Raw genomic sequence first — 15,597 nt, 5'->3', positions numbered from 1 at the left:
CACAAGTCTTTTTACAGTCTTTTTCAAGTACACAGGAAATATCCAAAAAGTCAGAACATATTCAGAGTGATAAAACAAAGCTTAATTAATTTAAAAAACCAAAATCATGCAATATATGTACTCAGATTATAACTAAGTTAAACTAGAAATTGGTTACAGAAAATTATCTAAAATATTCCTAGTACTTGGAATATTTCCAACATATTTTAAAATAAACTAGGCATCAAAGAGGAAGTCAAAGGGAAACTAGAAAATATTTTTAATAGAATGACAACATATTAATAATTTTTGGATGCAGATAAAGCAATTCTTAGGAAAAAATTATACATTAAATAATTATATTAGAAAAAAGGACAAATTATAACCAACAGAGGCAGAAGGAAGAAAAAAATAAAGATAACAGCAACAATCAATAAAATTAGGGACAGAAAAACAATAGGGAAAAATTAATAAAACCAAAAACTAGTTCCTTGAAAAAAAATAGAGAAATTAGATAATCATTTACTTAGACCACACCCTCTGCAAAATAAGAAGACAAAAATGACCAATATCAGGAAATAAAGAGGGAGATCACTGTAATCTCTACAAACATTAAAAAGATAGCAAGGAAATACTGTCTATAAGTTTAATAACATAGATGAAATTTTAAAAATTCTTGAGAAACACAAACTGCATAAAATCACTCAAGAAAAAAACATTTAACTTGAATAATCCTATACATACTAAAGAAACTAAATTTGTATTTCAAAATATCCCCCCCACCCACCCAAACACCCCACTACACACACACAAAATTTCTGGTTCAGAAGGTTTCACTGGAAAATTGTAGCAAACTTTTAAGAAATAAATAATGCTTATTTAATAAGAAATTTTCCAGACCACCGTGAAAGAGAAACATTTCACAATTCATTTTATGAGGTCAACATTACACAGATACCAAAACTACACAAAAACTATACAAGAAAAATACAGACTAATATCTTAATGAAAATAGATGGGAAAAAAAAGAAAAACACCTCAACAAAATACTAGCAAATCAAATTCAACAATGAAATACATGAAAAGAACAGTATACCATGACCAAGTGGATTTTATCCCAGGTATGCAAGACATATTCAACACTCAAAAAGTAATCAGTGCAATTCATTTCAACACTGACCAAGAAAGATTACATAGTTATCCTAATATATGCAAAATAGCATTTGACAGAATTCCTTTTTGATGAAAACTCTCAACAAATTGAAATAAAAAGGAACTTCTTCAATATAATAAAGAGTATCTACAGAAACCTACACCTAAATACTAGGTAATAATGAAAGACAAAGTTTTTCCACTAAGCTCAGAATCAAAGCAAAGATAACTACTTTTACCACTCTTATTCAACATAATATAGTGTACTCAGTCAAGATAAATCAATAATAGAAATGAATATTGGGGAGGAAGAAATAAAACTGTCATTTTGCACACTAACTATATAATTTTCTATGGAGAAAATTCCCAATATTTTGGGAAAGGTATCAGAATGATAATCAGTGGGTTTGGGAAGATTACATGATAGAAGGTCAATGGAATTTTTATATATTAGTAAGCAGCGGTTTCAAATTGAAAGTTATAAAAGCACTATTTACAGGGGATCCCTGGGTGGCTCAGTGGTTTAGCACCTGCCTTTGGCCCAGGGCGTGATCCTGGAGTCCCTGCATGGGACTGCATGGGACAGTCCCTGCTCCATAGCCTGCTTCTCCCTCTGCCTGTGTCTCTGCCTGTCTGTCTATCTGTCTCTCTCTCTGTGCCTCTGATGAATAAATAAAATCTGTTTTTTTAAAAAAATGTACTATTTACAATAGAATCCAAAAAGAAGGAATTACTTAGGTATAAATCTAACAAAATAGAATGAGGCCTTTATGCTGGAAACTACAAAATAAAACAGACAAAATCACTACATACCTATGAGAATGGCTAAAGAAAAATTTTATAATAACATGCTACAAAGTGCTGGTGTGGATGTAAGTGACTAGAAATCTCACACATTACTTTGGGAATGTAAATGGTACTTCAGAAAATAGTAGAATTTTTTTTATAAAGTTAAACATATACCTCCCATAGTACCCAACAATCCCACTCCTAGGCATTTACCTAATTGAAATGAAAACTTACACTTGCACCAAAACTGTTTTGTGACTGTTTATAGCAATTTTATTTACATTGTTAAAAACTGGAAACCACCCAAATATTCCTCAACTGATGAGTAGATCAACAAACTATGGTGCATTCATGCAATGGAATACTACTCAGCAATTTAAAAAAAGTGAACTACTGAAACACACATCTATCCAAACATGGATAGATTTCAAATGCATTACTGTAACTGCATTATAAAAGAAGCAAGACTCAAAAGGCTACCATCTGCATATTTCCATTTATATAGCATTCTGGAAAAGACAAAATGATAGAAAATATACTAGCAATTGCTAGGAGCTGGAGATAGGGAAATGAGTACAAAGGGACTTGAATTTGTTGAGGTGATAGAACTGTTTATACCTCGATTGTAGCAGTGATTACAAAACAGTGTGTTAAAAACTCACAGAACCATATACTAATGAGAGTGAATTTCACCATATGTAAATTATACCTTGAAAAGGAGGAGAAAAAAAGAGACAGAATATGTATAAACTCTAGAATCAGACTCCCTGAGCTGTGCCTCTTTTTAAATATGGATCCTGGACATATTCTCTAACACTCTAAGCATCAATCTTCTCAACTGTAAAGTGAGATTAGTTAGCTTTCCTTGTTGTTCTTCCATCATTATTATTTGGTGTCCTGTTACATACCTAACATTGTGCTTGATGTTAGGGATACAAAAATTAACTTATGGTGTGGCCCTTGCCTCCCAAGAGGCTACAACCTAGTGAATAAACATCCCCTGAATAAACAACTGAATATAATTGTTTTATTACAAAAATTTTTAAAACCCAATATTAAGTAATTATTAAGCCAAATTCACATTAATAGTTTCTAATATAGTTCAACTTTAGCAGGAATTTTCTAAAATAGGAATAGAAATTTCCAATCAAATCTAAGAAATCCTACTGGATGCCCTTATTTCTAGAATTATCTCTACAGATAATTTTAAAGACTTGAAATTGCATTTATTTATAAGTTTATCAGGTTCAGAAAGAATATCAGCCTACTCTACCCTGTTTTTGCCATTTTATTCTAGCATTTCAACATTAAGTAAGAGTATCAAGAAAATACTATAAAAATAATATGAAATTATGTTTCCTCATTTTCTAAGGCTTCATGTATCTTGATAAAATGTTTCCCTAAAAAGAAAAAGCTAAGAGGAATCCCTGAAAATGGATGAAGAAGCTTTGAAATATCCCAGAAAATCTGCTCCCTTTAAAAAGAAAAGAATTAATGACTTCACCTTTCTGTCACATAAAAGATCCAGTAATCTTTGTGAGAGATGTATGCATTACAACTACACATCACAAATACACACCCAACACCTTTCTTGGCATATCAGCCATCTCTGTCCTCTCAACCAAATGGGATGTCCTTACTTCAGGCATTAGAAGCCTGAAAAATTCATGCCAGGACATACTACAGCTACTTTTATAGCGTCAATTACATTTTCACTATATTCAGGATATCTGACAGGATAAAGCTCTAAAGACAGTTTGTTTTAAATGTGTCCTTTCCACTCAAGGCTTAAAGAAAATCAAGCTATTCTTATTTCAAAGATTTCCTATCTACTGTCATCTCACATCACGTCTCAGTGAAACACTGTGAAAAGTGTTCTTGGAGTGTTATCAACTAAAAATTTTGCAACAAGTATGGCTTTTTGCACAGGATTTCACACTGAATAATATAGTAACATCTAGAGATTCCTAACCTAGTGAAAAAAAGAGAACATTTTAAAAGATATTTTAAAAAGCATGACATATGCACAAGGGCTTCTCAAACAGAACCCATCGACTTGTTTTAACAATTTTATTTGATCTGAACTATTGTTCTGAAATATGGAGCCCACAAATATGGGTCTCCCATAGTTTTATATGTTGAAAATATTCCTAAGAAGAACATCTCTCAATAAGAAGCCAGCATATTGAAAGGTATAAAGAGAGAGAAAATAAAATTCATATGATAACTAAAACAAGTCAAAAAATAAGATTAGTAGAAATGCCCTTTGGAAGAACCCAGAGAAAATGATCACTGGCTACCTTACCTTGCTTTTTTCCATTAACATTTTCTAAAATACCAGAGAGCTGGCTGTTAAAGCTGTGTTGAAGGTCACTCCTTTGCTTTTCAAGGTGATGTTCTTCCTCAGCAATAGAAGAAGGCACATGTGGTAGCTTTTGGTCATCAAGGGTCTGACTGGGCCACTGGGACATTATAGAACATGAGTCCTTTGCATGTTGGCTAAGTCTGGGGCTCAAACTTTGGGCAGAGTCCTGCAAATCACTATTACAACGGGAGAAATGATCCACTTCAAGAAACAAGGGATTTGCATCCTCTTGACGCCAATCATTGCCTTGTTCTTCATCTTCAAAGTAAGCTTTCTGAATCTGAATATCATCTAAGTCCTGGTCTAGCTTGTCACTCAATTTAGAGTCTTGTTTGCTTAAGTTAACCAGCGAAGCAGATAACATATCTCCTGCTTGCTGGAGAGCTTCATAAACCCGAGATATCCAGGAAGAGAGAGGCTGGAAGAAGTTCTGAGCATCCTGAGACGCCATGGCCAAAACCATGGCCAGCTATCTGATGTCTACAAGTCGACTTGTTCAGCTCCTTCAGTACTCTGGACTTAATGTGAACTATAGAATAAGCGTGATGACAAATTAAATTGGAGGTCTCTTAATGGCTGTGAATAGTTCACTCTCAAAACTTCTCAGCTGAAACAGAGGAAAGAAATACTTACACCTATTACAGTAACAACCTCAGACCCACTACTGATACCTGTAATCAATGTCAAACAACATTCAGGGACTAAAAGAGATCATCATTGAAATCTGAAAGTAGCTAAATAAAAATTACTGTGCAAGTCTAAATGTAGATTACTTCAATGCGTATTCACCTGCTCAGGCATGTGCAAAACTTTCATCAGCAGTAATGGGCTCTATTCATGTGGACTGAGAAGTCGATCCCCACATAGACCATACTTAACAGTGTGAAAAGGATAAATGAATCTTCATTAAGAGGTTGGATATGACATTTCAAAATACAAGAAAGGTTGGATGCTTCATCTACGAACCTGCAGATCTCAGCGAGCAGGCTAATAAGCATCTCTGCTTCATGACACAAAGATTTATCCTTTCAAAAGGAAATGTGTGCCTGGAATTAAAAAGCTTTTAACAGATCTTAAAGTAAGACTGTATATTTTTATGCAATTTCTACAAATCATATCTATTCTTGAGGAGCAAAGAACCACTAAAAAACAGTGCGACAAGTGGAATATGCAGCTTACTGGGGACGTGATCCTAGCATCTTGTTGCCTTTGTCTATGTTCTAACCTCCCAAAGACAACCCTCCACAACCTGGAAGACTCCTGAGACACCCTCCTTCCCCCAAATTCACAACCTAAAGGAGGCAGCTATAGGACATCATCAGAGTAACAAGGCACAATGAAGATTCTGGACCTAAACATCTATACTTTTGTACATATACACTCATACAAACACATACAAACATATACATACATGTATTTGCATAGGTATGAGTATTGTGTGTGAGTGTGGAAATATATACATATATATATATATATATATATATATATATATATCTTAGTGCCCTTACAATGCTCATCAACAGCTCAAGATGAATTTTATAATGTCAACAGAGCGTAAACTCACTGCTTGCACTTAATTACCCCATCTCTTTTATAAAAAAAAGCTTTCTTCTGATTCAGTCTACCAGCATTCCTATATGTTTCAGCCTTCTTGACCTCCAGTACTGCAATTAATAGGATTGCTTACATTTTCCTAAGAATTTCTTTTTAGTTTTTATCTTTTGTAATAGCCATTCATGCATGCATTGATTCATCAATAAACAAATATTGATTAAGTGCCTATTAAGTTCTGGGCACAATGCCAAGTATAAGGTAACCTTGAGATCTCTGTCCCTATGGAGCCCACATTCCAATTAAGGGGAAACTGAGCTCTCTGCACTTTTCCTTTATGTTAAATAATTCATGAGTCTGTCTTTCAGGCTCTTCCTTGACTTCCCACCAAGTACATATATGCAACCATTCATTTTCCTATGGTTACTCCTCCTGCCCCTTCATATTCAATCAGCTGCAAGAGCTGACCCATCCATAAGACTCAACACTGTGTTTTTTTAACTCTAAAATATACATCACCAGCCTATAGTTCAATCCCTTTATACAGGCTTGTATCTCTTGTCATCTAAGCTAATGATTACAAACTTTGTATGAGAATCACCTGGTAAGCGAAAGAAGAAAGAAAAGAGAGAAAGAGAGAAAAGAAAGAAAGAAAGAAAGAAAGAAAGAAAGAAAGAAAGAAAGAAAGAAAGAAAGAAAAGAAAGAAAGGAAGAAAGAAAGAAAGAAAGAAAGAAAGAAAGAAAGAAAGAAAGAAAGAAAGAAAGAAAGAAAGAAAGAAAGAAAAGAAAGAAAGAAAAAAAGAGGCTCAGATGGGTTAAAGGAATAGGCCCTGAATCTTTTTATTTTTGTCAAGTTCCTCGGGTGATTCTGACACACACCAGAGTTTGAGAAATGCTGATCTAAGGATATAGCGACACTTGGGCATCTCACCAAAATCTCAAATTCAGCCATCAAAACCTAGCACATCACTTCTACTGCTACAAGTGTTCAATACTCTAGACTCACGATTGTGAATTTCTCTCTTCAACACTGCCCCCTTTGATTCCTTCCATTCCAAGTTCTGATAGCTTTCAGTCTATGAAGACTTCCATTGTGCTTTGTATGGTGATAACCTTTCCTACACTCTAATTTCCCCAGATGTTACATAACTAGTTGGTTTCCATCTCAAGTCTTCCAAGCTTCAGTCCTTCCTCTAGATTTGCTCACCATTACCTGAACTTCTATTACTTTTATTGCCTGTCTCCTCCTCTAGAATAGACATATCTAGAGGGCAGGGACCGTATGTTTTATTCTCTAGCTTATCCACAGTGCAAAGAAGTGTTCTAAGCATGTACTCAATTCTCAATAAATTTTTTTAATATTAGTAACAACCAATAAAGATGAAAGGAATGTCATTGATATATTCCCAGGGGCTATACCACATTTCTTTATCATTTTAAGTAGAATTCCATTTTAATTATAAAAATGTTTACGTAAGGTCATTTTAAACATAGAAAATGACTAAACAGTAAACACTAAAGAGTTGTTTCTATAGGGGGGATAATTATCAAATTCCTGAGCCATTGCTTTATCACATATTTTGATCATCCTCACCAAGGGTAATTGTGAACAGAAAAGAAGTGGTTCCATGCCCAGAATAATAACGCTCATGGTCCTTTAAAGGCTGTTAGTTAAATCTTTCTGACCCTATTTTCTATCTGATAACAGATGCTTGGAAGGAGAGAGGAAAGTTACCACCTAAGAAGAAATACTAGCTTCTGGGAGGTATGCCTTAAAAATGAGTGGTATTTTGGTGAAAGATAAAGTGGAAGCCTGTATGCCTGTGTGATTTTTAAAGGATTATGAGCTCCTGGAGAGAGTCAAAAACATTGAGAGAAAAGAAAATGTTTCTAATAATATGGTCCGCAGGTAACCTAGCACCAAATCAAAATCTTATACCAGTTTATCTACTGAAGTGTGTTAATGTTTAGCAATTTTTTTAAAGGAGAAATCACCCTGGAAAATCTATCCTCCTTATTCTCTACCAAGATCTGTAGGGCAGTCATAAGTAAAAGTCAAGAATATTGGGTTTGGAGATGGGTGAATTACATGTATGAGGTACAAACTTCCAATTCTAAAATGAATAAGTCACAAGGATGAGAAGTACAACATAGGGAATAGAGTCAATAATATTGTAATAACGTATGGTGACAGATGGTAATGACAACTACCATGGTGAGCAGTGCATAATGTATAGACTTGTCTAATTACTATGTTATATCTGAAATCAATATAACAGTGTTTATCAACTATACTTCAATAATAAAAAAAATATGTAAAAATAAAAGAATATTGGGTTTATCTGAAGTGTCTTTTTATAGTCATTGGTTAACTCCCTTGTGTCTTCTCTTAAATGTAAGTTAGTTATCACTGACTTCTTAGAGTGGTCATAAGGCTAATTAAGTCTAAAATTTTATGACAATTATCATACCTTTCAGAGAATGGCATCTTGCATTACCTAGTGTGAACAAGAAAGCTTAGAAGCATGAATAACACATAGAGTCAAAATAACTATAAAATGGGCTGTAATCCATCTTCAACATGATTCAAAAGAGACTACAGGTGTTTTCTGTTAAGAAAAAATGGTATGGAATATGGGTAGGAATATCTGTCACTGAGATGAAATATCTTTTGTAGCATTTGTCCAAAATGTGATCTAAAGGCTGAAATCCTAAATATAAAAACAGACTACTGAGGACCATTTACATCAATGATATGGATACAATACAATACAGCCATATTTTCATTGCTAGGGTATGTGCAATACAACAGACCCTTTACCACTAGACTTCAGGTGGGTGGCCAGAAGAGGGGAGGCAATTAGCGTAAAGCTAAATGTGAAACTGCCCTATTACCAAAACATACTTTCATCAGTAGACATTGAGAAAAATGAGACAGCATGAAGAAAAGCAGTAGCAATGGACTTGGAATCACACAAAACACTGCTCAATGTTGGATAATCTTTCAGTTATGCCACAGCATGAGGCAAATCACATTACCTGAGTGCACTTAAAGTGTCTTCATCTACAATATAGGGAGTACTACCCTCTGTCTTACAATTCACAGTGGAAATTAGATTCCTCGATGTTTCTAAGGCACCTAGAATAGAATCCAGTACATAACAGGCACTGATTATCAGTTATTCATTACTAAACCCAAATTTGTGACATTTTAAAGGGCAAAAACGTATCAAACTCTTTTAATCCTTTCTCTAATGTGCAAAGGCCCAGAAACACAATACTACCATTATAGGCAACATTTGCCAAGCACTTTACAACATGCAATGCTTTTTGACAACCTATATAAACAAAAACTCTTTGTGAAAGATAGTAGCCTTTGCATTTTGTAGTTGAAAAAACTGAGGCTCAGAAGGGGTGATTTGCCCCAAGGTTCACACCTATAATAAATAATGTAGCTAGGATTCCAATTCTTCCTTGAATTCCAAATTCTTGCTTTAACCACTATTCCAAAAGACCTTAGAAATAAAAAATGTAAAGGTATTTTCCTCATTAGTGGCCAAGGTGAGGTTCAAATCCAGGTTTGTCTGACCTCAAAGTCTATTGTCATTTTGTTTCCATTCCACCTTTGCTGCCTATTTCATTATAATGAAACTCTTTAAAAAATGAAACTATTGGGATCCCTGGGTGGCGCAGTGGTTTGGCGCCTGCCTTTGGCCCAGGGCGCGATCCTGGAGACCCTGGATCGAATCCCACATTGGGCTCCCGGTGCATGGAGCCTGCTTCTCCCTCTGCCTGTGTCTCTGCCTCCCTCTCTCTCACTGTGTGCCTATCATAAATAAATAAAAATTAATTTAAAAAATGAAACTATTGGAATTATTTTTCCAAAGTAAGTATAGTAAAGTTTTTTAAATATTCTAAACTACTGCTTAAGTTGAGGAAGATTTATTGTAAAAATATTTTTCAACCTATCCAACAGACAGCTTTGTGTTTGAGCATGATGACCTTAACAAAAAGACTAGGGTGGGTTCAACCAGAGCTTTAAATTGCTCAATGCTTTTGCTATTGTAACAATAGCACCTTTTATTCTCCAAATTTCTTAAGCCCATTCAGTATTTTAGACTATCTACTATGACACATAGTTGATTGTGTCATTCCATTTTTGAAATGACTTAAAATTACTTTTACTGCTCCTAAGATGAAATCCAAAATCCTTCATAGGACTTGGAAGGCCACGCATGGTTTGACCCCTTCTTATCTGTAACTACTCTCTATCTGCTCTTTGTTCTTCAGTATCTCGTATCACCCCTTCATCTTACTTCAACAAACTCCTCCAACTGACTGAGACCATGCTCCTCCCTCAGGCTTTCTTCCCCTGTCCCCCAAAGCCCATCCACCTCCTTTCCTGTCTCAGCCTGACAACAGCCGTCTCAGACTCAAGTATGTCTTCTTGAAATAGTCTCATTTAAAAATTATTTATTTATTATTTGTTTGTTTGTTTGTTTATTTACGAGAGGGCACACAAGGAGAACAGAGTGGGAGGGAGAAGGACAAGCAGACTCCACAATGAACATGGATTATGATGCAGGGCTCAATCCCAGAACCCTGATAATATGACCTAAGCCAAACCAAGAATAGGCTGGTTAACCTACTGAGCCTCTCAGTCACCCCTGAAATAGTCTCTCTTAGCACCTCTTATTCCTTCTTATTAACACTTCCTATATTATAATTGCAGGGTTTTTTACCCCCCTCAGCTACCTCCCCTCTGACAAACATCAGTTTGTTCTTTATAGCTAAGAGTTTGCTACTTGATTTGTCTCTCTTTTTTCCCTTTGCTTGTTTTGTTTTGTTTCTTAAATTCCACATATGAATGAGATCATATGGTACTTGTCTTCTTCTGAAGAAGACTTCTTCTGACTGACTTTACTTCACTTACTTTCTAGCTCTATCCATGTTGTTGCAAATGGCAAGATTCTTTTTTATGGTGGAATAATATTCCATTGTGTATATACACCACATCTTCTTTATCTATTCCTCAGTCAACGGACACTTGGGCTGTTTCCATATTGTAAATAATGCCACAATAAACACAGGAGTGCATGTATCCCTTTGAATTCACCTTTTAATATTTTTTGAGTAAATATCCAGTATTGAAATTCCTAGATTATAGGGTAGTTCCATTTTTAATTTTTTGAGGAGCCTTCATACCATTTTCCACAGTAGTTGCACCAATTTGCATTCCCACCAACAGTTCCTTTTTCCCACATCCTTGCTAACACTTGTTTCTTATGTTTTTTGATTTTAGTCATTCTGAAAGGTTTGAGAGTGATATTTCACTGTGGTTTTGAATTGCATTTCCCTGATGATGAGTGATGTTGAGCATCTTTTCATGTGTCTGTTGGCCATTTGTGTGTCTTCTTTAGAGAAATGCCTTTTCATGTCTTCTGCCTGTTTCTTAATTGGATTATTTGTTTTTTGATATGGAGTTGTATAAGTTCTTTATATATTTGGTATACTAACCATTTATCAGATATGTCATTTGTAAATATCTTCTCCCATTTCACATGTTGCCTTTCAATTTTGTTGATTGTTTCCTTCGTTGTTCATAAACTTTTATTTTGATGTGGTCCCAAAAGTTTATTTTTGCTTTTATTTCCCTTGCTTTAGGACACATACCTAGAAAAATGTTACAGCTGATGTCAGAGATATCACTACCTATGCTGTCTTCAAGGATTTTTATGGTTTCAGGCCTCAAAATTAGGTCTTTAATCCATTTTGAGTTTATTTTTGTGTATAGTGAAAGAAAGTGGTCCAGTTTCCTCTTTTTGCATGTAGCTGTCCAATATTCCCAACACCATTGTTGAAGAGACTTTTTCCCATTGTATATTCATTCTTCTTTTGTTGAAGATAAATTGACCATATCATTGTGGGCTTACTTCTGGGTTTTCTCTTCTGTTCTGTTGATCTATGTGTCTATTTTTAGGCCAGTGCCATACTGTTTTAATTACTACTGTTTTGTAATATAACTTGAAATTTGGAATTGTGACACCTTCAGGTTTGTTTTTCTTTTTCAAGGTTGCTTTGGCTATTTGAGTCTTTTGTAGTTCCATACAAGTTTTAGGATTTCTTATTCTAGTTCTATGAAAAAAGTTGTTGGCATTTGGATAGGGATTGCATTAAATTGCATTAAATCTATAGATTGCTTTGGGTAGTATAGACATTTTAGCACTATTTTTTCTTCCAACCTAGGAGGATGAATGTTTTTCCAATTCTTTGCATCATCTTAAATTTCTTTCATCAGTGTTTTATAGTTTTCAGAGTACATTTCTTTCATCTCTTTGGTTAAGTTTATCCCTAGATGTTTTATTATTTTGGGTGCAATTGTAAATGGGATTATTTTCTTAATTTCACTTTCTGCTACTTCATCACTTGAGAAGAGGAATGCAACAGATTTCTGTATGTTGATTTTGTATCCTGCAACCTTACTGAATTCATTTATCAGTGTTCTAGTAGGTTTTGATGGAGTCTTTAAGGTTTATAATTTTAGCTCATTGATAACTTACATAATTATTTCTTTTTTTTAATTTTTATTTATTTATGATAGTCACACAGAGAGAGACAGGCAGAGACATAGGCAGAGGGAGAAGCAGGCTCCACGCACCGGGAGCCCAATGTGGGACCCGATCCCGGGTCTCCAGGATCGCACCCTGGGCCAAAGGCAGGCGCCAAACCGCTGCGCCACCCAGGGATCCCCTATTTCTTTTAACATCTATCTTCCTCTCTAAACTAGAAGCTCCATAAGATCAGGTAACATGTTAGTTTTACCTCTGCCTATTGTCAGCATCTAGTTGAGTGACTACTGTAGAATAGGCCATCAATGGTTGTGAATATCTGAATATACCTTTTGCAAAGTCTCAAAAGCATCTTTCACCAACTACTGCCAATTGTCACTGCTATGAAAAGCACTGATTGGTGAGATTAGTTCTATCTGTAAAAGATACCTTGCAACCAACAATTATACCATTTTAATTTGGATCCAACTATGTTTGTGATGAAGAAAATATGAATCTTATACCTAATGAAACTTTCATATATAGCCATAAAACCACTCCATCACAAATTATTAATCTATTATACATGTTTCTGCTAGTTCTTAGGACATGGCCTCATATTTTTATTTATGCTGGCCCCCTTCTGTCTATGAATGAACATATCAATACTCTTAGATTGGAACTCTCAACCTAAATCAATGCTAACAAGTGTTCAGTATTTTTCCTTATGTTTTCCCTTTTCATTTGTTTACATAAGCTTCAAACTAAGCAGGTAGTAAAATTGTTCATTACAAAAATGACTATTGCTACACATTTTATCTCCTTCATTAGTGGTTATCAAAATAAGGTCTCCTGGGGTCCTTGATGACTGGGCTCTTAGAATAGTAATGCTAATAACATGACAATATCAATACTTCTGTGTCTGGCAAACATTAATAATCAGTTCCCCCTGGGAGCCCATCAAAAGCAGCAGACTTAATGGGATCTTTGTGGTTATAAACACAAGTAGGTTAGGTGGGTGGTACATGACGTCTCTCAATCCTGACCGGCCAAAGTGGCCCCAATCAAAGAACATTTGAAAACACTCCTTTCACATTTTCTTTCCCACTGGTGGAGAATTTCACATAAGAACTGGGAAGCTCTGTTTTCTCAGTATAATAGTGGATCCAAATGTTCTTAACTAATTCTACATACACGTGTGACCTATTTTATAGCATTATATATAGTTACACAGATTGTATTTATTCAGTTAAACCAAAATGCTAGTTATATTTCTATTTTAAGCCAACAATGCCTGTCTTTACTTTTCTCTTCTCTTTCATTTTCAATCCTTCCAATTTCTCACTAAAAGATAAGAAATTTGCTTGCAGAGGATTAGCAAATGCCCCTGAATTCTTCTGTTAGTACAGTTCAGTCCAACAAGGATTTATTACCATCACCCATAATAAATGATTCTACTAAATAAATAAATAAATAAATAAATAAATAAATAAATAAATAATTGATTCTACTTTCTAGTAATAAAATACTAACATTTCATCCCAAAAAGCATACTGGTATAAATGTGAGTCTTATAGAACAGCTAATGAAAAGAAAAATCCTCCAAGTGATATGGAAAGTGACATTTCACACTGGTATACCATTTCTAAACATAGTCCCACACAAAATACACATTTTGGTTAGTTTTAGACTCTTTGGGGAAATTCTAAATGGAATTGTTGTCCTAAAATATTCTTAAAACTAATACCAGTTTAAGTCTTGATTATAAAGCCAACCCATGAGAAAAATAAAAATTTTTAGAACTCTGACATCTTTCCAACATAGAATGGTGAGCTACTGAGTATAGCTTTAGTAAGCATTACTTGTTTAAGGGTAGAAGAGCGATAAAGGAATTTGGGAAGATAAAAAAAAAAAAAAAAACTTTAAAAAAAAGGGAGAGGGGGGATCCCTGGGTGGCTCAGTAGTTTTGCGCCTGCCTTCAGCCCAGGGCGTGGTCCCAGGGCGTGGTCCTGGAGTCCCAGGATGGAGTCCTGCGTTGGGCTATTTGCATGGAGCCTGCTTCTCCCTCTGCCTTTGTCTCTGCCTCTCTCTCTCTCTCTCTCTCTCTCTCTGTCTGTCTCTCTCTCTTTGTCATGGATAAATAAATAAAATCTTTAAAAAATAAAAAAATTAAAAATTAAATTAAAATTTAAAAAAAGGAGAGAACTTTCTGCTACTGAGTCCAGGTAAGCTTCACCAACTTTGAAGTGAATTCACCATACTTTGCATAATGTGCCTTATAATGCCATTTTTTGTATTTCATTTCAAAATAATTTTAAAAGAAATATTCAAATGCCCTAAAGGTAAGGTTTTCTCCATCACTCTCCTCTCTCATTAAGTGGCCCACACTTTTATGAAATGACAAATGTAAATTATCACTCTACAGTCAATGCTCACCAGAGAAAAACAAAAAAGAAAAGTTTTTAAGCACGTAGCAATTCATTCTATAACATTGATATTAATTGTTCCTAAGTTTTAAGAACTGTTTTTGAAGACTTGGAGTATGGAAACTTAGAAAATAAGATTCAAAATGGTTTTGGAATTCCTAAATTCACACGCTTCAAATAATACCTGTCGCCTTGTTGTTAAACCTCATTCAGTAAGCCTAGGATAAAAGAAACTTGCAATTATTATGAGAGCTTCTGTGAATAAAGCATTTGCTCCTTTAAGTGGGTTTTAGAAGAATGCAGATATAACCATAGACATGTTTTTTCTTTTACTTTAATCTGTCAGGCTAAGAAAATGATGATATTTTAAAGCTGTTACTCCAATAACTAGTTTAAAACTGAGTACTCAAATAGCTAGTTCAGCATATAAACTCATAGACACCCACTTTAATGCAGAAAATTATCTGTGCTACTATTCTACACAAACAATAATCCTTTCTCCTTGCCACCCACCTACCAACTGAAGGTTTTCTTTTTATGTAAGGCATGTATATCTTTAAAGTATAATAAGCATTGCTGTCTTGCTGACAGGAGAAGCACAAAAATCTAATGTCCTCCAATAAATGTAACTTTTGTCACCTATGCTATCCTCCAGATACTGTGTATCTTTGGAAGACATTACAAAGAGAACAACTGGGGACGCCTGGGTGGCTCAGTGGTTGAGCGCCTTCTTTCAGCCCAGGGTGTGATCCTGGAGTCCCAGGATCGAGTCCCACATCGGGCTCCC

At 34.9% G+C, this 15,597-nt stretch overlaps 1 protein-coding gene across 12 annotated transcripts in view; it reads right to left on the bottom strand.

Annotated features, from left to right (window-relative positions):
* The window catches only part of SYT16 (synaptotagmin 16), a 240,768-nt gene that overhangs the window by 103,693 nt on the left and 121,478 nt on the right, over positions 1 to 15,597 (bottom strand). For 2 of the 12 annotated variants that reach the window (XM_025442792.3, XM_035719799.2), the window contains exon 2: positions 4,226 to 4,892. The exons of 9 other annotated variants lie outside the window; for them this stretch is intronic. In XM_025442792.3, the coding sequence (XP_025298577.1) occupies positions 4,226 to 4,748 (523 nt within the window). In that variant the 5' untranslated portion in view covers positions 4,749 to 4,892. Of the gene's footprint in view, positions 1 to 4,225; positions 4,893 to 8,875; positions 8,967 to 15,597 lie in introns of those variants that run through there. One more of the 12 variants, XM_049113232.1, reaches the window with a different exon arrangement.

The sequence above is a fragment of the Canis lupus genome, chromosome 8 (genome assembly GCF_003254725.2).
Source record: "Canis lupus dingo isolate Sandy chromosome 8, ASM325472v2, whole genome shotgun sequence".
Lineage (NCBI taxonomy): Eukaryota > Metazoa > Chordata > Mammalia > Carnivora > Canidae > Canis > Canis lupus.
This window is presented reverse-complemented; position numbering and strand designations above follow the sequence as displayed.